Source organism: Herpailurus yagouaroundi, unplaced genomic scaffold (genome assembly GCF_014898765.1).
Source record: "Herpailurus yagouaroundi ecotype Mexico unplaced genomic scaffold, PumYag 190, whole genome shotgun sequence".
In the NCBI taxonomy this organism is placed as follows: domain Eukaryota; kingdom Metazoa; phylum Chordata; class Mammalia; order Carnivora; family Felidae; genus Herpailurus; species Herpailurus yagouaroundi.
In genome coordinates, this window is record NW_024412421.1 from 18,900,036 (window position 1) to 18,922,360 (window position 22,325).

Sequence of the window (22,325 nt, forward strand, 5' to 3'; positions counted from 1 at the left end):
AGAGAGAGAGAGAGAGAGAGAGAGAGAGAGAGAGAGAGAGAGAGAGAATCCCAAGCAGGCTCCATACTATTAGTGCAGAGCCTGGTGCGGGGCTCAAACTCATGAACTGTGAGATCATAACCTGAGCCAAAATCAAGGGTCAGAGGCTTAACCAACTAAGCCACCCAGGTGCCCCTGAAGCCCATGTTAAATAAGGTAGAGAAGATCTAAAATAACAATGTTTGTTTGTTTGTTTGTTTGTTTGTTTGTTTGTTTTTTCCTAAAGTCATTATTAGGATAGTGTGATATTAGGATGGGGGAAGAGTGTGGGAATTATAATAAATTTTTTATATTTCTTACTGTTTCACAATAAAATTTTCACCTTAAGATGACAGTATTAGCACCTTTCCTTTCTTGGTGGATCCTTAATTGTTCTTGAGCACAGTTATATTTTCAGGCAGTATCAGAATTTGGTGGTTGAAAATGAAACTGGTCTGAATTTTGAAATCATACCTAAAGTGTCTTTTAATCTAGAATCATTTATGTTTACTTGAAAAATAATGGTGAATAAATAAATGTTGTATCAGTTAAGTTTCTTTGGTTAAAAGCAGACTAACTGGCTAACTGAAGTTAGAAAAAAAGGAAAAAAGCTGCATTACTTCATAGGAAGCAATGAGGTAGCTTATAAAACTGAAGGGAAGTAGGGAAGTATGAAGAGCCCGACTCTGGGTGGCTCCAGGTTTCCAAATAGAGGGAAACTGTGTGTGCTGTCTTTAGGGGCTCGTGAATTCCAGTTGTTTTCCATCTTTATAGCTTTTTACCCGAGGTTCAAAAATCAAGGCAAAGTACCTATTGTCCTAGCTTCAGCTTCAACTATGTCTATTTCAAGTATCATTTTATTATAGTTTTTATAAAATTTGTATCACTTTTTTTAAAAAACAATTTGAGAGAATTGTGACTAGAAATAAAATCCTGGTAAACCAGATTAACTTAACTTCTAGAATTTGGTCAGAGCTATGGTTTATATACCTTCCTATAATTCTTAATTTTATAATTGTATTCATCTTTTTTTCCCCCAAGAAAACCACAGGTTTCCTTAAAGCTTATTCTTCATTTTTCATGTATCTGATGGCTTATCATTGGTTTTCATGTGTCTTTTCTGTGTCTTAGGTGTATTTGAAGGCTCCCATGATTCTGAATGGAGTCTGTGTTATCTGGAAAGGCTGGATTGACCTCCAGAGACTGGATGGTATGGGCTGCCTGGAGTTTGATGAGGAGCGAGCCCAGGTAGGGTGACTTCAGGCTCTACTGAACATGTCCCTTTCTGTACCCCTAATCTTCAACTAGACATCTATTTTACCCCATCTTTAAGAGTAAGTGTAAAAAGTTTCATGTTGAAGTGATGTTGAGGAATCTTTAAGATGTGCAGACTCATTTTGGTCCTGGCTTTGGGGAAAGTTTTTCCTTCAGTGGTTCTAAATTTCATTGGATTATTCCTGTCTGCTCAGTGGGGGCACTTCAAAGTCCAGTAAATGGTTCTGTTTAATATTTGTTCTTGATCTTTAGAACATTAGATCGGGTAGAAGAGTTCAAAATAAAATGTAGCATTTCTGAAATGGAGCAACACTTCTGGAATGACTTGGTGAGGAGTTTGGTAAATCCTCTCCCCAAAAAGCAGTGCTTAAACTGGACAAATTGTTTAAAACACACACTCGTGCATGCGCGCGCGCACACACACACACACACACACACACACACACATATTTAAGGTCTCTGGAAATTAACCAAAGGACATGCATTGAGAGGTATTTATTCAAAAAAAGCTACTGAATTTCAATAAGGACAGTGATAACTTGTGTCAGTAGCTGCTTCCATTAGTTCCCTCAGCTCTGTGGTCCCTCAGGTTAGACAGGCAGGTGGGACAAGCCAGAGGACTGGCAACTCTATTGTCCTGTCAGAAGGAGCTGACCTTATTTAGAGCAGTGCATGAAAAAATCCATACCCAGGAATGTCATCAAAAACAATAGAGGTCTCTGTGGCAAATGTTCTGGGAAGGCTAATGATGTGGGAAGCAACAAAATGACCAACTAGCCAGAAATTTATCAGAAATCTAGGGAAAGAGTTTGCTAATGTGGGCCCTATTAAAATCACACTTACTTCTCAGTTCATGGGTTTGAACCCCGCATCAGGCTCTGTGCTGATGGCTCAGAGCCTGGAGCCTGCTTCAGATTCTGTGTCTCCCTCTGTCTCTCTCTCTCTGCCCCTCCCCTGCTGATGCTCTGTCTCTCTCTCCTTCAAAAATAAACGTTAAAAAAAATTTTTTTTTTTTAAATCACACTTACTTCTCATGTTCCAGAAGACTATGCATATATAAAGCTGCACTGGCTCAGGAGAGGACAAAGAGGGCCCTTCCAAGCTACCAGTCTACCAGGGTAGAGTGATGAACTCCCTGCACTTTGAAAGTATCCCTCAAGCTGCACACAGATCTGGTGGCAGAAGAACGAAGTGCTGATTCAAGGTGTTTAAGCTAAACCTCTCAACAGTCATTGGCTGACTATTAAGTTATGCTGACCTAGGGCAGCCCCCTAGAAAGCTAGACTTAAAAAGAAAACAAAACAAAACTAAGCAGGGACATGCAGAGGCTACACATTACTGGAGAAGCAAACTACAGAATTAGTCCAGGTAAGTCACTAAACAGATAAAAACAGCAACAACACAGTGGAGGCAGGGGTCAGAATTCAGAGTTGCTACAAAATATTGTCTAAAATGTCCAGTTTTAAACCAAAAAATTAAAGAGACATGTAAATAGACATGAAAGTATTACTGATACTCAGAGAAAAAAATAGCCAATAGACACTATCTTTGAGGGATCCCAAATGTTGCTTCTTAGTGACAAAGGCTTAAAAGCAGTTATTTATCAGTATGTTCAAAGAATTCAAGGAAGATTCTTCTTTAAAGGATTAAAGGCAAATTACAATGACAGTGACTCATCAAACGGAGCATATCAGTAGAGATCACTCAACAGCAAATTTGAGTTGGTAAAAGAAAGATGTAGTGAATATGAACATAGATTAATAGAAATTATCCAGTCTGAAGAACAGAAAGAAAAACACCAAAAACAGTCTCAGAGAGTATGGGACTCCAGCATGTGTACCAATGTGTACATGTCATGAAAGTTCTAGGAAAAGAGAGAAAGGGGCAGAAAGTTTAAGAATTAATAGCAGATGAAAACTTCCAAATTCATTAAAAATAGTTATCTTCATATCCAAGAAATTCAATAAACTTCAAATTGTATAAACACAAAGCAATCTACACCTAGATGTATCATAGTCAGATTTTGAAAAAACAAAGAATCTTAAGAGCAGCAATAAAACGGACTCATCACATGCAAGGGAGCCACAATAAGTTTAGCAACTGACTTGTCTTTTGAAATTATGGAAACCAGAAGGTAATGGGATGGCAGTGACATTCAAAATGCTAAAAGAACATGTAAAAATGTCCATTTATTAGTAGGTGTTGATTTCTTTCGATTGTTTTTATATTCTTTTTTTTTTTTTTATGTTTATTTATTTTTGAGAGAGACAGAGACAGAATGTGAGTGGGTTAGGGGCAGAGAGAGAGGGAGACACAGAATCCGAAGCAGGCACCAGGCTCTGAGCTGTCAGCACAGAGCCCGATGTGGAGCTCGAACCCACAAGCTGTGAGATCATGACCTAAGCCCAAATCAAGTGTCATATGCTTAACCAACTGAGCCACCCAGGCTCCCCTATATTAATCCTCATAATAAAGTTAAAATAATGACAGGACTAAAAAAGAATCCTTTTTTGTTGTTGTTGTTTCCCTCTATGTCTGTTTCTGTGTTCTCCATATATGGAAATGTGAGAATTTTCCTATCAAGAGATAAAAAGCCAAAACCTTTCTAGTAAAAAATTAAGGTTCATAGTTAAAATTCTTGGGATGCCTGGCTGGCTCAATCAGTAGAGCATGCAGCTCTTGATCTTGGGGTCATATGTTCAAGCCCCACATTAGGTGTAGAGATTGCTTTAAAAACAAATAAGTAAGTAAATAAGTAAATTTAAAATTTTTAAATTAATTGATTTTGAGAGAGAGAGAGAGAGCACACAAGTGGGGGGAGGGGCACAAAGAGAGAAAGAATCTCATGTGGGGCTCAAACTTACGAACCTGTGCATGAGATCATGACCTGGGCCGAAATCAGGAGTCAGACACTTAACCGACTGAGCCACCCAGATGCCCCCCAAATTAAAATTCTTTTTTTTTTTTTTTTTAATTTTTTAACGTTTATTTATTTTTGATAGAGAGACACAGTGCGAGCAGAGGAGGTGCAGAGAGGGGGACATAGAATCCGAAGTAGGCTCTGAGCTATCAGCACAGAGCCTGATGCCGGGCTCCCAGCTCACAGACCCCAAGATCATGACCTAAGCCAAACTTGGACCTTAACTGACTGAGCCACCCAGCTGCCCCGAAAATTAAAATTCTTAAGAAGGAATCCCTGCTACCTTGATTTCCACAGGGATAAGGAGTGACCAACTGTTTCAGAGAAATAGTAAATAATCAGCAATTTACAAGGCTGTTTCTGTAAGAAGTGATACAGCAGGGGCGCCTGGGTGGCTCAGTCGGTTAAGCGGCCGACTTCGGCTCAGGTCATGATCTCGCGGTCGGTGAGTTTGAGCCCCGCGTCAGGCTCTGTGCTGACAGCTCAGAGCCTGGAGCCTGTTTCAGATTCTGTGTCTCCCTCTCTCTGACCCTCCCCTGTTCATGCTCTGTCTCTCTCTGTCTCAAAAATAAATAAACGTTAAAAAAAATTAAAAAAAAAAAAAGAAGTGATAACAGCAGATTGAATTTATATGAGGTAAAATTTCAGATTTAGTTGACTTGTAAAACTGAAATATTTTATTAAATGATAGATAAAAATTTTAAGTTTAACCCATAGCATTTTCCATACTTAGAATTTTCCAAGTTTTCCGGTCTATAAACTGAGCTTTATAACTACAAAGTAAGTACCATCTGTTGTGATAGCAAACTAATACAATAATTGGTCTTATATAATGTAAAAACTTTAAAGCAGGGGATTCCAAACATTCAGCGTACAGTAAGCACTTTTCTATAACCTTCCCTATCCCAAAATCATCTGTACAATATGTAGTAGTTAGGATTAGGGGCTTCGTTGTCATATAATTGTGTGAATCCTAATCCTACTGCTTACATCTGTTATGGACTGAATGTTTCTGTTCCCCTAAAATTAATTTGTTAAAGCCTCAACACCCAATGTGACTGCATTTGGAGATAAGGTCTTTATGGGGGTAATTAAAATTATATGAGGTCATGAGAGTGGGGCCCTGATAAAAGTAGTGTCCTGATAAGAGATACACAAGAGAGCTTGCTTATTCTCTCTCTCTGCTGTATGAGGACAGTATTCTCTCTCTCTCTCTCTCTCTCTCTCTCTCTCTCTCTCTCTCTCTCTTTCTCTCTTTAAATTGGGAAAATTTTAATTCTACTCAAGGGGATGAGGACAATATTCTCTAACAGATGCTGAGGTAAGGCACCTGGTAAGCTAAGACAGTAAAGAGTATGGTCACAATTCATTTTAATTAAAGTTTGTTGAGTGTTTCAGCTGAAATATTTTCACAGGTATTTTCTCTGTTCAGACTACCTTTGACAAATGTTGGCAAGGATATGAAACAACAGTTGGTATATTGGTTATGTAAAATTGACACAACATTTGAAAAACTGGCAATACATGCTAAAACTGCAAATTACATATACCTGTGATCCAGCAATTCTACTCTAAGTTTCATGGTATGCAAGAGGAATAAATACATATATTCATCAAAATATGTGTACTGGACATTTATGGCAGCATTATTAGTAATATCCAGAAACTGCAAACTGCCCAAATGCCCATTAACAGTAGAATGGGTAAATTGCTTATCCACACAAAGAAATGCAGTGATAATGAAAATCTACAACTTGCACACCAGTATGGGTGGATTTCACAAATATATTGAGTATACCCAAAAAGCACATGTTGTATGAATCCCTTCATATGAAAGTACAGAAATGGGCAAAACTGATAATATGTGTTGTTAGCAATAAGGATAGTGGTTTACCCTTGAGAGAGGAGAGGAGGTTAGTTATTGGAATGGAGCTGAAGGAAACTCCCAAGGTGTTATTACTGCTCTCTTTCTTCCAATGGATTCTAGTTACATGGAAAGTTCAGTTTGTGGAAATTCATTGAGCTGTAATTTAGGACAGTGCTGTCCGGTATAATTCAAATGTGAACCACATAATGTAATTTAAGTTTTTCTAGAAGCCACATTAAAAAAGGTAAAAAGAAGCAATTGTATTTAATTTTTATATTGTATTTTGTTTGACCCGGGATATCCAAAATATCATACTTGAACATAAAATTAATATAAAAAATTTATTGAGATGTCCCACATTTTTTTTCTTTGAAACAAGTTCTTGAAATTTGGTGTGTATTTCAAGTGTTCATTGGCCACATGTGGTTCCCATATTAGACAGTAAAGCCTTACTGTAAGTGTACTTTTTTGTATGTATAATACAATAAAATGTTTTGAAAGCTCCCCGCAAATTAATATCATTCTTAGTATAGTTATAGAAACAAATCACATTTGCTGATTGTATTTTCATCTTTCTATTTATTTTCTGTAATTTGTAGGGATAAAATTCAACATCCTCTTTATGCATTTGGTTTTCAATAATTGTAACTCTTTAAAATCTTAAAAATCAAATTTTGGGGGGCATCAGTGTGGCTTAGTTGGTGAAGCCTCCAATTCTTGGTTTCGGCTCAGGTCATGATCTCACTGTTCGAAGGATCGAACCCGGCATTGTTCTCCACACTGACAGCACAAAGCCTGCTTGGGATTCTCTCCCCTGCCCCCGTGCGTGCATGTGCATGTGTGTGTGAGTGTGTGCACAAAATAAATAAACTTTTTTTAAAAAGTCAAATTTTTGGCATTTCACCTTTGGATACTTTAATCAGAGATTTCCAACTAATTTTGAGCAAAGCATAACTATGAGGACTCATTTGCCTTAAAAAAGTTCAGTGCCATTGTAGGAACTATTTTGATTTAGAGTAGTTCTTCAAAAGCTCAAAGTGTGGGGGTACTGTCTTGATGTATTTTTTATATTCGGCATCAGCTTTGTCACATTTTACAGTTCAGTTACTTCGTAGATAAATATATTTCTAATTTATGCAACTATAAACTAAGTGATTGGCAGACCAGTTATGAGTTATATGTGCCACAACTAGTTTCTAATAAATTTCTAAACTTTTTTTTTAATGTTTTTATTTATTTTTGAGAGACAGAAAGAGAGCACAAGTGGGGAAGGGGAAGAGAGAGAGGGAGACACAGAATCTGAAGCAGGCTCCAGGCTCTGAGCTGTTAGCACAGAGCCCGACGCGGGGCTCGAACTCACAAACCGTGAGATCATGATCTGAGCTGAGGTTGGATACTTAACCGACTGAGCCACCCAGGCACCCCCTAATAAATTTCTACTTCATAGTTTTTAGAAATTCACTAAGAATGTTATTCTTTTTTTTTTTTTAATTTTTTTTTTTAACGTTTATTTATTTTTGAGAAAGAGAGAGACAGAGCATGAACAGGGGAGGGGCAGAGAGAGAGAGACACAGAATCCGAAACAGGCTCCAGGCTCTGAGCAGTCAGCACAGAGCCCGACGTGGGGCTCGAACTCACTGACCGTGAGATCATGACCTGAGCCGAAGTAGGACGCTCAACCGACGAACCACCCAGGCTCCCCCGAGAATGTTATTCTTTATACAGTGTGCTCCACCAGCATCTATATTTGTATTATCAGTATAAGAGCCAATAGTTTTATCTTCACTGTTGTACTTTTTTACTTTGCATGTTTCACCTTCAATGTAGTACCCTTTCAAAAGTTTAATTTTGGTTCTATGATCAGGTTAGAAAGACTGAACCATTATTTGAATTAACAGATACTCTATACCTGATGACACTGATGTAAAACTGGTGTCCTTTAGTTATTTGCAAGGTTTTTGTTAATGATATCAGCATATGAACAGCTTTGCTTTTTACATGTGCATGATAATGTGAATTGAATCATTTGTCATTTGTCAGTGAATTAAATCACTTGATTTAAATGAAGTTATTTGCAGGGTGGTGTTAAATGTACCGTTTGCAGCTGCACGTGTTAAATTGTCGCCCTTGAAGTATATATTGAAGCTTCTTCAGCAGTTTTATTTCTTTTGGCTTTCATGTGATCAGTGATACCATTCTGGTCCCCACAGAGAATAGTAAATGTCGTTATTTTGTGCAAATTACATCTTCATCATCAACTTTCTTGGAAATGAATTAACTTTTCATTAAACATGCACTTCCAGTTTTTAAATTCATAACTGCAGAAAGGTATTACCAAACCATAAAATAAGTATCGTTGTAGATTTAGGCAGTACAATAAAGACAAAATCACTGCAGCAAGAATGGTCAGAATATTCTGTGTATTCTCTATGAGAGAACTGCAAAGCCTTTATTTGCCACATGGGTTTCACATGTACCCACCTTTTATGATGACCCCACCTGGCTACTTTGTGCAGATCATGGTTAAGACCACGGAGTAACAAACTAGTATAACATGGAGCTGGTGGGGACCAAAGTGTTGAAAGCTGCTCCCACTACCATCTGAGATTGGATAGAGTTAGTTGTCCCTAGCTCATTTGACCACACTTTATGGATGAGTATGTAGTTTTATCAGGAGTTGCCCTTTATGCTGCCCTTGAAGCGGATAGGTGTTAGTTAAGGTTGCAACAGGAAAGGATCAAGACAATGCTGGTAATTGCCAGTTGTCTTTCAAATTAAAGTACAAACTCTTATCTCTGCACATCTATTTCACACCTTGCTAGAAACGACCAAAACAGAAGCTGGAATTAGAAAGCAGAGGGCTACCAAATCCCTCCTGGCTTATTTTACTACAACTATTAGTAATAATATTATTTTTTCTTTTAATGAAATAAAAATCTGACCATTGCTAGAATACACATTAATGGCTGTTAACTTCCTTAGGGAATTAGATCACATCTCCTGTTATGTGCTCTCATTTCATCATGGAATATTCCTTTACTGTACTTAATCACAGTTGACATATATTTTTTTGGTAATTATTTGTTCATTACTTGCCCCACTAGACCAGAAACTGTGAGGAAAAGCACCATTTGTTTCTCATATTATATTCATGGTACCTTAACACAGTGACTTGGACATATTAAAAACTCAAACATTTGTGGAATAAATGAAAACGTGAATGAATGCACAGGACAGAAGGAGTATCCTGTTACCAGATGTGTCCCAGTTGATCATTAGCTAAATAATAGAAAACTCTTGGCAGTTGGAAACAGTGTTCTTTTGCAGGTACCTCTAGCTTATATGGTACATTCTGAGAATACAGTAGGAACGTGTAATGATATTTAGTCAAATGTGTAAATTTGATATGTTTGTAAATGCTTGTAAGATACCAGCACTTATTGAAGATTGTCAAGTATGCTTAAGCACATTTTATATGTTACCTCATTTAATCTTCACAGTAATCTTGTGAAGTATTACTACTGTGCCCATTTTACATGTGAGTTTGCAGAAGCTTACAGAAATGAAATGCCTTCCTCCGGGTCATAAAGCTAGTAAATGTATCATAAGAATGGAAATTTGATTACATCTTTCAATTTTGTTTAGGTTATAGACATTGTGTCAGTGAAAATTGTAAGTATTAAACAGCCTTACTAATAGTGACAAATAAAAGATTTCTCACAGAGAACAAGATACCAAGCAGTGTAGGTATAGTCCAGGTCTTGTGTAGCACTTAATTATATTACAGGGGCTCTGGGTCTTTTCATCTTCCTGCTGTGCTATGCTCAGTGTGTGACTGCATCCCCACTATTATGTTTGCATGATGACTACTGTATCTCTGGGCATTGCATCAGTTCATAGGAAGGAGAAAAATTGAAATACCTCTTAAAGGACTTTCTTAGAATCCCAGTTAGGTGACTTATCCTTCTGTCTCATTGGTTTGAATTGAGTTACTGGCCACCCCTTGCTGCAATGAATCTAGGAAGGTGAATATTGATGACTTTTTTGGTATTTTTATCTTTTAGTTTCTTCAAGTGTACCATCAGAAATCCTGGTATTGAGAAGTCTGTGACTGCAAAAGTTGAGCATCCAGTGCTATGTACCATGAGGAAGCTTTTTTAAGTTGGGGGTGTTTTGGTTAGATTGTGCCTAAGGCATGCTCTGATGGCTGGGTGGTAGACTGGGGATGACAGAATGGAAGCAGGAAGAGACTGTTTAGGAGACCTTTGTAGTAATTTTAGTAAGAGATCTTAGAAGCCCGAACTGGAAAAATGTAGGAAATAAAAGGAGACAGAGATTTCAAAAATATTTAGGAGGTCAGATGGTTAGGACTTGGTGATTGATTGGCTCTGTGGAGAAAAGAGGAGAGCAAAGAGTCAAAGGTGTCTCAGGTTTCTGTCAGAAATGAATGAGGGATGCCATGAATGGAGACTAGAGAAGAGTAAAGGAGAAAGTTTCAATCGGTTGCCCCTTTAGACACGATGAGTTTGAGGTATCTGGGTTTTCTTCATGTGCAGATCTTTATTAATTGGGAAAAATTAGATAAATTTGTTATATGTTACAAATATTTTTCCTTGGTGACATCCTTTGGACTTTTATTTACTTTCTGTTGTTCAGCAGTTTCAAACATTTTTATCATTAATTCTGTTAATATTCTCTTTTCTATTTCTGGCTTTAGTGTCCTAATTTGAGGACCTGGCCTGTCTTAATAGCAAATTATAGAAGTATATACCAAATTTTTTTCTTGATCTTCTGTGGTTTAAGTATTGACTTGTACAGGATTTTATTTTGATGAGTAGATGAGGTAAGGAAAGGAAAGATCATGAACACAGTTACTGTTTCCAAAGTGTGATGTAAAACATGAACAAACTGAAGTTGTCTTTTAAAAGTAGCTTCAGTGTTAGCTTTTTTAAATGGTTTTGATATTTGAAGATATACTCTGCTGTTCATTTCCTCCAAAAAATAACAGATTAAAAATTTTTATTATAGATCAAAATTGAAATATCCCTTTCATGTATTCTGACAGCAGGAGGATGCATTAGCACAACAGGCCTTTGAAGAGGCCCGGAGAAGGACGCGTGAATTTGAAGACAGAGACAGGTCTCATCGGGAGGAAATGGAGGTGAGAGTTTCACAGCTGCTGGCAGTAACTGGTTAGTACTTTCCCCCAAACTCTCAGGCTCTCTATGTCATGTTTGTGTGTAATGTTTTTAAATAGTTTAATTTTGTCTTTCATTTTTCAAAAGTTGTACTGTGTCTTTGTATTTATTAAATGTAATTGCTATAAAGAAACTTGGTCTTAATTTTAAGGTTGTACATGAATTCCTCATTCATTGATCCTCATAAAAATCATTTACTGTCATGTATATATTCTATTAATTTATTGATCCAAATATCTTACCTCTTTTTTGTCTCAATTATTTGTCAGATTATTTGTAAAAATTACCTTATGTTATCCTAGAATACCTACTAACTCTTTGGGAATAATATTACTTTACTTTTTTTTATGAATGTCTTGATTTTGTAACTAATTTTTAGCCATTTGTGTATTCTCCTTACTAAAGGGAAAATTTAATGTTTTCAAACTACTCAAAGAATTGAATTAAGTAGCCCACTTTTAACTTTTTTATGGTACAGATATAGAAATCTACACAAAAGAAATATGTAGCTTAATTATTACAAGGCTAACACCCTAATCACTACCATCCAGATCAAAAATATCAAACGTTCACAGCTCTCCCAGCAGCACCCCCTCCACGTATGCATCTAATTATGACCTTGTCCCTCCCCTCAAAAGTACTCATTACTTCAGTTTTTATAGCAATCACTGCCTTGTGTCTCTTACTCCTGTCACTTCAGTCTTCAACGGAAGACTGAGGTTTAGTCTTAAGCATTATTTAAATTTTATATGACTTTTAATTTACATGGATTTTTTTCTATATAAAATTGTACCCTACTTTAAGCAGACTTTAATTATGAGACTACTATTTAAAGTATCTATACATTGTTCAAAAATCCAATTTCTATAAAAAGTATACTCTAACAGGGGCGCCTGGGTGGCGCAGTCGGTTAAGCGTCCGACTTCAGCCAGGTCACGATCTCGCGGTCTGTGAGTTCGAGCCCCGCGTCAGGCTCTGGGCTGATGGCTCTGGGCTGATGGCTCAGAGCCTGGAGCCTGTTTCCGATTCTGTGTCTCCCTCTCTCTCTGCCCCTCCCCCGTTCATGCTCTGTCTCTCTCTGTCCCAAAAATAAATAAAAACGTTGAAAAAAAAATTTTTTTTTTAAAAAGTATACTCTAACAAACAAAAACAATCAAGATGAGAACTAATGTGTTTGAAAAAGAATATTGTCAAATGTTAACATCCTATGCTTCAAGTTTATAAGCTTACTTACTGATGTATACATTTCACACAAAAAGAAATAGGAAGTTAGCACACATTCTCCTTTGATAATCAAAAGAAATAGAATTAAAATATATTACATGAACTAATAGAAAAATTTCCGGGCATTAAAAAGAGTTCTACAGATTGGTTGCTCAACAAAATAAAGGTACTTAATACTTAGCACTTCTGAACTGTGCACTTAAAAATGGCTAAGATGGTGATTTTTATGTTCTGTGTATTTTAGCACATTAAAAAAATGTTTTAATCAGTGTTACATACAGAAAATTTGTGGGGTTTCCATACACAAAATTATATGTGCACTATTATTTAAATTAACATGAAAATTTAATGTTATTTTAAACATTATGCAATGCATTTGGTTTTGGTTTTTTTGAAGCTTTTCAATTCCTGTGATCAGACTTCCCATGCCATTTTCTTTTGGAGTGCTTGTATCTGTAATAGTAAGAAGGTTTTAAACATATAATATGCATTTACCTTATACTTCTGAACTTTTTTGCTCATACTGTTTATTCCGTGCCTAGTAATATACCTTTCTACTCATTCATTAAAACCCAACTTAAATGTTATCTGTCAGTCTCTTCTTTAGCCTTCTTAATTATAACTGGCCCTTCCACTTTGTAGAATCCAGAGCACTTACTTCTGTTATTGTTCTTACTGAACAATATGTTGAAACAATTAAAAAGTGTCTTCTACTGTATTGTAGATTCCCAATGAGATGGGGCCCTGATATTTTAACCCTCACATTACCCATCACAGTGGGGTTTTTTTGTACATTGTGTTTAGTTGTCAAATGGAGATCTTCAGAATACAGTTTCTATCCTGCCTGTCTGAAAACTAGAGTTACAGGATAGCCTAGAAGTTAGTTGAAGTCGAATAATACATGCTAATGATCTCTGGAAAGATTTTAAATGTTTATAATTTGTTGGTTTATATTAGGTAAGTACTAAGTAATGAACCCCAACTATGTTGTGCAGGATTCTGCATTAGGGACTGGGAAATATATAGATGAAAATGCACGGTTTCTGTCCTTCAGCAACTGTCAGTCTTGAGGGAAAATAGATACATAAACACACAATTGGAGACTACTTTAGCAGCAGGCATTCATAATGGAGGTTCAGAAGGGGAACAGTGGCACTATAGAGGAATGAGTGTTTATGTCTGCCTCTGTCTGGGGAATTCACAGGGTAATACCCTTGCAGGGGTTTGAAGGAAGAGTGGGAGTTTGCTCACTGGACAAGCTAGGGAAAGCATTCTGGGCAGAAAGAGCAGTGTATGCAGAAGCATTAAAGTAGTAAGAGATCTTGTCATGTCTGAGAACATGATTGGTCAGTCTTTCTGGAATAAGCCAATATGTCTTTAAATGAATGTAAGAAAAAAAATGTTTTATAAAAGGTGCTCTTCGTCTAGGGGCACCTGGGTGGCGTAGTAGGTTACGCGTCCAACTCTTCATCTCGGTTCAGGTCATGATCTCAGAGTTCTTGAGTTCAAGCCCCACGTTGGGCTCTTTGCTGACAGCTTGGAGCCTGGAACCTGGTTCGGATTCTGTCTCCCCCTCTCTCTGCCCCCCTCCCCCCCACGCACGCGCACACACACACACACACAATACACACTCTCTCTGTCTCTCTGTCTCTGTGTCTCAAAAATAAATAAACATTTTTTAAGAAGTGTTGTTCAGGTACATTATATATGAAGAATAATTATTTGAGGGGTGCCTAGGCGGCTCAATCGGTTAAGCATCTGACTTTGACTTGGGTCATGGTCTCACATTCATGAATTTGATCCCCTCATCAGACTCTGCTCTGACAGTGTGTAGCCTGCTTGGGATTCTCTCTGTCTCCCTCTCTCTCTGTGCCCCTTACCTACTCGCACACTCTCTCTCAAAATAAACAAACTTTAAAAAACATAAGTGAAGGGGCGCCTGGGTGACTCAGTCAGTTAAGCGACCAACTTTGGCTCAGGTCATGATCTCAAGGTTCTCGAGTTCGAGCCCCATGTCGGGTTCTGTGCTGACAGCTCAGAGCCTGGAGCCTCCTTCAGATTCTGTGACTCCCTCTCTCCCTTACCCTTCCCTGCTCATGCTCTGTCTCTCTTTCTCTCTCAAAAATAAATAAACATTTAAAAAAAAATTTTTTTAATAAACATAAGTGAAGAATATTTGATAATTAATGGAACAGTTATTTAGGAAGTTTTTGTATATATTTTGCTTTAAATAAAATTCTAGATTAGTTAATACTAAAGGTTGTCTTTTCTTAAATACTAGTTTGATTATTCTTATAAATAATGCTACTTAAAGGGGTGCCTGGGTGGCTCAGTTGGTTACACATCCGACTCTTGATCTCCACTCAAGTCTTGATCGCAGGGTCGTGGGTTCAAGTCCCACCTTGGGTTCCACACTGGGCATGGAGCCTACTTAAAAAATAAATAAATAAATAATAATGCTACTTGAAGAAAATCATTCTGGTGTATGAATTTTATATGTATGTGTTTATATTTGTGTATGAACAAAAACATATTCTGTTGACAGAGGTATTAAATAATTTGTTGCTTGGATAGATTGTTTTTTGGTTGGTTTTATGTCCGTGATTTGAGAACATGGACTTTGTAATCAGGCCTAGTTGAGATTCCTGTTCCATTGCTGGCCAATCCCTCTTAAGCTTGTTTTCTCATAGAAAGAAATCATTGTGAGAATTAAATGGGGGAAATGCTTGTAAAAGCACTTAGTATGGTGGTTGGCTTGTGTATGCCTACAGTAAATAATAGCTCTACAGTACTTCTTTAGCACTAAGAGCTTGACGACTGTGCTGGTTCCAGTTAATTGAATGATCTGGCGAAGAACATCCTTTTAGCTCTCTAAAAGTATATCAGGGCACTTTCCCTGCATTATGACCTGGAGCATAGCAAAAATGGTTAGATTGTCATCAATGATTTAAGATCCTGTAGTCTCTTATGGCAAAAATTAAACCATCCGTTCTTGTAGAGAACTTTCATCTACAAAGCTGGACTGAAATCTGTCTCCAGAGCTTGCAGTACTGGCAGTCACTTAGGGGAGTTTTGGGTATGTGTGTCTTTTGGTACTTTGTGCATATATATTTAAAAAAAAAAATCCATAACAGATTCCTAGTATCAGCTTGTTTCCTTACAGTTTACTTTCTTTTTCCTAAAAGGAGAACATTAGGGAAAATTACTGTTTCCCCCTTTTAATTTGAACATCCATAGGGGACATTATGCTGTGTACTCTAAAATTCTTATTACAGTTGAAACTGATACTGAGAAAAATTGACTTGCTCTTTCAAGTAGTTGGTTAATGGAAGGAGGAGCGAAGACTTAAACCAGATTCCTAACCAGAAGGTCTCTACAAATACAGCCTAGCACTGGGAAATTAATTTCCACATCACCCATAAAGATGATTAAGTTGAAAAATAAAACCTGCCAGGAGAGGTTACAAACCATTTTTGCCTGGAAAAGAAAAGGCTGAGGCAAAAAAAGAATAATAATAGTTCCAGTGGGTGGTCCTGATGCCTGACTAGAGGCAAGGGCCAAGGAGCAGTGGTAACTCGTGGGTGGCAGTAACCCAGTAAATGGTCCTTGGAAGTTTGAGATCCTGGCAGTACAGAGGCTTAGGGATGTCCCAGCCCTGTTGGGATAACCTCTGAGGCGTCTAGCCCTGCAGTGCTAAATTTGTAATGGTGGTGCTCATGAACATTTAATATATGTCTAAGGTTAAGATTACAAAGGGTTTCGGTATGTGTTAGTGTCTTTTAACCTGTATTCAGTTATAAAACTCCTTGAGCAGGTTTCTCTTTTACTGTCTGTAAAATTTAGAGAGTTTTCTTTTTTTTTTTTAAGTTTATTTATTTTTGAGAGAGAAGGAGCACACATGAGTGGAAGGAGGGAGAGAGAGAGCGAGAGAGAGGGGGGATATCCCAAGCAGGCTCCACATTGAGCCCAGCAATGGGGCTCAAACCCACAAACCATGAGATCATGATGTCAGTCAAAATCAAGAGTTGGACACTTAACCAACTGAGCCACCCAGGTGCACCTAGAAATTTTTCAATCCATCATTCATGGTAGGATTTAGTATTTTCTTTTTCTGGTTTTCTGAAAAAAGATATTTTAGTAGTATGATATTTTCTTGTTCCTTTTTTTTTTTTTTTTTTAATGTTTATTTATTTTGAGAGAGAGAGAGACAGAGTGCAAGCAGGGGAGGGGCAGAGAAAGAGGGAGACACAAAATCCGAAGCAGGCTCCAGGCTCTGAGCTGTTAGCACAGATCCCGACATGGGGCTTAAACTCACGAACCGTGAGATTGTGACCAAGCTGAAGTCGGACGCTTAACCCACTGAGCCACCCAGGTGCCCCAGTATATGATATTTTCTTTACCTTTCAGAGGTCATAGCAGATTATTACTAATTTGGCAAATGAAAAACTATAGTAAAATGAAGAAACATTGTTTATGTTAGTAACCTTATCCAAATACTGTTAAATCTTTGGTGTACAATAAAATGGTATGCAAAAGGTACATAACATCTTTTACCCTTCTGGTATTTTTAAAAAAAGAGTACATACACATATTTGCTTGAATATATACATAGTCTCTCTTTAGTAGGACATGTAGGAAACCAATTGAAAACTGGGAGCCACATGGGAGGGTGATTCCTTTTTACTGTTTATCTTGTATACGTTTTGAATTTTGTATCATGTGCATCTATTACCTCTTTAGGAAAGAAAGGGTTTTTTTGGGGGGGGTGTTGTTTTTAGTGTTAACACAAAATGATGCAACTAGAAGAGTCTAGAACTTGCTATATGTGTTCTCTGGCATATGGGCTTTTTCTAAAAATGTGAAATCCTTCCTTCATTTGAAATTTTATAGAGAACCCCAAATAATAGATAAAAGAGGCATTGTTCTGGATGAAGTGGGGGTAGGGATTATTCTGTTTTCCTTCTGTAGTCCCAGGGTGTTTTCATGGAACCCAGTAGCTTGCAGAATATAACTTGAAAACCTTTGATGTAGTCGAATGAGCATGAGGTTTGTAATAGATTGCTCTGATTTTGAATCCTGGCTCCACTATTTGTTGCCTTGTGACATTAGAAAAGTTACTTATCCTTGTGAGTCTCATCTGTAAAACAGCTAACGTCCTACTTCCCAGGTTGCTGCCTAGCTCAGTATCTGACATTTAAAATGGGCTCACTTCCTCACTTTGGTTCACAGTGTATCTGGAGTAGCAGTAAAAGCAGGCATATCCTATCTTTAGACTGTGAAAGTCAGATCTTTTGCCAAGCTATTTTATATTCTGGTGTTGGTTGTTTGGTTTTTAACAGTAGTAAAGGGCTTTAGACTTTTCTGGGTTCTGTTGGAGGTCAAGATAGCAGTTACCTTGATTGAGTAGTGACTAGGGGGTTGTGGGGGCAGCACAAGAGGAACTTCCCAAGTTTGGGTAATACTGTATTTCTTGATCTGGGTGCTAGTTACATGGGTGTGTTCACTTAGTGGGAAATTCATGAAGTTACATATTTATGATCTGTGCACTCTCTTGTATTTTAATAAAAATTAGATGTTAAAAAAAGAAAAAATAATCACAGACATTTCTTCTGTGAAATGCCTCTCATTCCTGTCTGTTGCCACCTGAAAAGAGGCAAGTACCTTGTTACCTGAGAATCCTTCCATGATTTGAAAATGTTGATGTGTTACTGATGACGGTTCTCTTCAGGTCACATATCTGTACAGCTGGAATTCAAATGCCTTACTTTGGGATTTTTGTGAAATAAGATTGAGATTCATAAAGGACAGAATGAGTGCTTTGGTCATAAATAAATTGGAAAGATGCCTCAATTATCTGTTTGGTAGCAGCTCGTGTATACTCCCTGTCTAGAGGCTGCCTTCAAGTTGATTGGCCTCTTAACTTTCTAAAGCTGTTGGTTCTTAATTCAGCTGCATGGTGACAGGGTGCTGAAAGATTTTCTCTGTCATTATGTAGAAAATACTTTCATCTGGTTGGTTTATAAAGTGTTAGCAAATAAATTCTTGTCTTTAATGTCAGAGAATGAGTAAATAATTATTGTTTATTTTACTATAGGCAGTTTTAATACAATTCAAATCACAGGAGAATTTTAGGTGGAAACTATTTGGAAATAAAAACAGGCAAAAGGCTTTATGTGGTTTTTATATTTGTTTTGTATGTTTTTGGAGCCTTCGATTCTGTGTGGTCCAAGAAGAAAAATCTCAGCCACTATTTTAAATTCCCGCAGACTTCAGTGTTCAAATCACTTTAACTGCACCAACACTCTTTTTTGTGTGAGGACAAACTAACATAAAAATCTGTCTATCCTAGGCCCTCCTGACGTGTCTTCTGGTAAAGGCAGTAGATGAGAGTGAAGTGGGAATATGAACTCAGACTGAGAATGAGAATCAGAAGGGGATTGACAAGGAGGAAGAGGGTGCTAGATCAGCGGTCTCCCACACCGAGACAGAAAGTCTTGGTTTGCTCTCTAGCATAGGAGATGCAAAACTCCATTAAGATTTATTTTGTTCCAGCCTTATTTCTTAAAAATTACTCTTATCTGCAGGATATACAGGGTTGTTGTGTTTTTTTTTAACATTGCAAATGCTCCTATAGATAAATTGGGAAGTGATGAGCAGCTTTGTTGTAATAATGACAGTGTGAGTACTTACTGCATGCCAGGCAGTATACACCACAATATTTGTTTTACACTTGGTTCTTTTTTTTTTTTTTTAATTTTTTTTTCAATGTTTATTTATTTTTGGGACAGAGAGAGAGCATGAACGGGGGAGGGGCAGAGAGAGAGGGAGACACAGAATCGGAAACAGGCTCCAGGCTCCGAGCCATCAGCCCAGAGCCTGACGCGGGGCTTGAACTCACGGACCGCGAGATCGTGACCTGGCTGAAGTCGGACGCTTAACCGACTGCGCCACCCAGGCGCCCTACACTTGGTTCTTAAAGCACTCTTACAAGGTGTATTTCCATTTTGAGGAACTGAGGCTGAAAGAGAATAAGAAACTTGTCTAAGATCACATAGCTAAAGTGGCAGAGCCATCCCAGTCCACGCTCAGAAATGTAGATTATTTCTACTATCTCTTTTATATTGAAATGTCACTTTATTTGTAAAGTTTTCCTAAAGTTGTATACTTTATAAGAAGTATATATATACATATGTATATGTATGCATATATACTTTAAGTAGGCTTCACCCCACCATGGAGCTAAACATGGGTCTTGAACTCGTGACCCTGAGATCAAGACCTGAGCTGAGAAGGGGCACCTGGGTGGCTCAGTCAGTTGGGCATCCAACTTCGGCTCAGGTCATGATCTCACGATTTGTGGGTTTGAGCTCCACATGGGGCTGTGTGCTGACAGCTCAGAACCTGGAGCCTGCTTCGGATTCTGTCTCCCTTTCCTTCTGCCCCTCCCCTGCTCGTACTCTCTCTGTCTCTCAAAAATAAACTTTTTTTCCTTAATTAAAAAAATAAATAAGTTGGGGTGCCTGGGTGGCTCAGTCAGCTAAGTGTCCAATTCTAGGTTTCAGCTCAGGTCATGATCTCCTGGTTCGTGAGTTCAAGCTCCACATCGGGTTCCGTGTCGACAGTGTGGAGCCTGCTTGGGATTCTCTCTTTCTCTCTCTGCCCCTCCTCCACTTGCTCTCTGTCTCTCTCTCTCAAAAAAAATAAATAAACTTAAAAAATAAAAGACCTGAGTTGAGATTAAGAGTCAGATGCTTAACCAACTGAGCCACCCAGGCACCCCAGACCTATATTTTTTTACATGCCCATTAGATCAGCTCTTGCATTCTCCTTACCTGACAAGTGTTTATGATTGTCTGCTGACTTGGTTTTTACCTTTTTAATGAGTTTGGAGAAAGTACACTCCCTTCTGTCATATTACTAGCACTTAAAATTTCTGCTTTGTGTCTCATCCAGCTTTAGCAGTTGGAAGAAACAGCCATGACTTAGGTTGACATTAATGCTGATTGTGAGTTTAAAGTTCTGACTGCCACCAGCTAACTGTGAAACCTTGGGGAATCACTTAACCTTCCTGGTCATAGGCTTACCATCTGTCAGATAAGAGTTGAACTAAAAATCTCTGACATACTTTGCCACTTTAAAATTCTGTGATTCTGTGTTCTGACGTTGAGTCAAGTGTCAGACATATAAAATAGTAAGCACAGTGTGTGAACACAGTATATACTCAGTAAGTTGAAGCTATTTTGAAATATTAAGGCATTTTCTCACGAGTTTTCAGGATTTTGATGATCTTGATAATAAAAGAGTGGAAATCATGCAAGAAGTTTTATTCATTTTTATTTGGGTATCCCTGCTCTTGGCTACTTCTGCACAGCCCTGGCCAGTAGGGAAAACTCCAGTGCCTGGTGACTATTCTTTTTCTCTACATTTTGGACTCATCTCATGACTGCCTCCTCAAAACTATTTGGGCAATAGCATATTGAAAGAAAGAAAACAGGAGCAACTGGTAGTAGGAGGTCTGTAGTAAAGTGTCTAGATTACTTCTTTATAAATATTAAAAACATATTTGTATCCTGAACAGGCTTGTGGGTATCTGCTTTATATTAAAACTATTCTGAAATAGCTGTTAATAAAAAGTTAGAATCAAGTGCCCATGTGGATTGACAGAGGAAAAAGAAACTAGAAATTATGGACTTGATGCTGGTAGAATAATAGAGTTCAGAGAGTTTCTTAGCCACCATCTAGTCTAACTGATTACTCATAGAATTCCTTCTAAAACATTGAGCCCTCATTACAAAATTGTCACAGTAGGGGCGCCTGGGTGGTTAAGCGTCCAATTTTGGCTCAGGTCATGATCTCATGGTTTGTGGGTTTGAGCCCCACATCAGGCTCTGTGCTGACAGCTCAGAGCCTAAAGGCTGTTTTGGGTTCTGTGTCTCCCTCTCTGTCTGCCCCTACCCCACTCACACTCTCTCTTTCTCAAAAATAAACATAAAAAAAAGTTTTAAAAACTACGACAATAGAAAGCACTGCTTCTCAAGGCAGTTCATCCAATTGTTGAATTCCGGTCTTGTGGAAGCTATTTCACTGAACATAAATCTGTTTTTCTGTGCTTATTTCCTTCATGTGACAGCCCATACCTCTTCCCTGCGAGCATTAAATTTCATTCCAGTCTCCAGCTCTTACTCCTCTCCTGCTCTCCCGCTATTGACTTCCCCCACTGTCTGTATTTATCTTATTTTTGCTTTTCCCTCACAGTGTCTTCCCTTACATCTTTCTGACTCCATCTTCACAATGTAAATGGAAACTGCAAACACAAATAAGTAGCAAAACAACTTTACTCCTCTCATGCCTTTACCAAAATTTATTTTAAACAAACAAATCCCTGGCAACTTCTGCACAGCCATGACCAGAAAGGAGAACTCCAGCTGCTGATGACTGCTGCTGACATGCTGTCACTCATTTGAAGTCATCCCATTATTAAGATAACTACTCTTATCTCAAGACCAAAGCTGAAATATCCTTTTCACAAAGTATTATTGGTAGGTTAATAGTGATTTGTAGATATATAATTAGGATTGATTTTTCTCAGTGTTTCTTCACTGCTCAGCCCCTTTCTAACCTTCATTGACTGAAACCAGATGCTTAAATCACCATCTCTGATTTTGCAGAATCGATCCATCCTTACACTACATTTAACATTGATTCTTCATGGAAACTCAAATTGGTTTTGTTTTTGTTTTTGGTGAATATGCATTCCATTGGTTTTTCAGTCTGTACCATGCAGTGTAACTTTAACCTGACTAGTTAATTGAAAGAAATAGGC

The 22,325-nt window shown here is 37.8% G+C and overlaps 1 protein-coding gene across 2 annotated transcripts in view; it reads left to right on the forward strand.

Annotated features, from left to right (window-relative positions):
- CBFB (core-binding factor subunit beta) overlaps positions 1-22,325 on the forward strand; it is a 57,596-nt gene that overhangs the window by 30,380 nt on the left and 4,891 nt on the right. Inside the window, exons 4-5 of one of the 2 annotated variants that reach the window (XM_040498271.1) lie at positions 1,150-1,266; positions 11,146-11,272. In XM_040498271.1, the coding sequence (XP_040354205.1) occupies positions 1,150-1,266; positions 11,146-11,272 (244 nt within the window). The remainder of the gene's footprint in view (positions 1-1,149; positions 1,267-11,145; positions 11,273-22,325) is intronic. The other variant, XM_040498270.1, reaches the window with a different exon arrangement.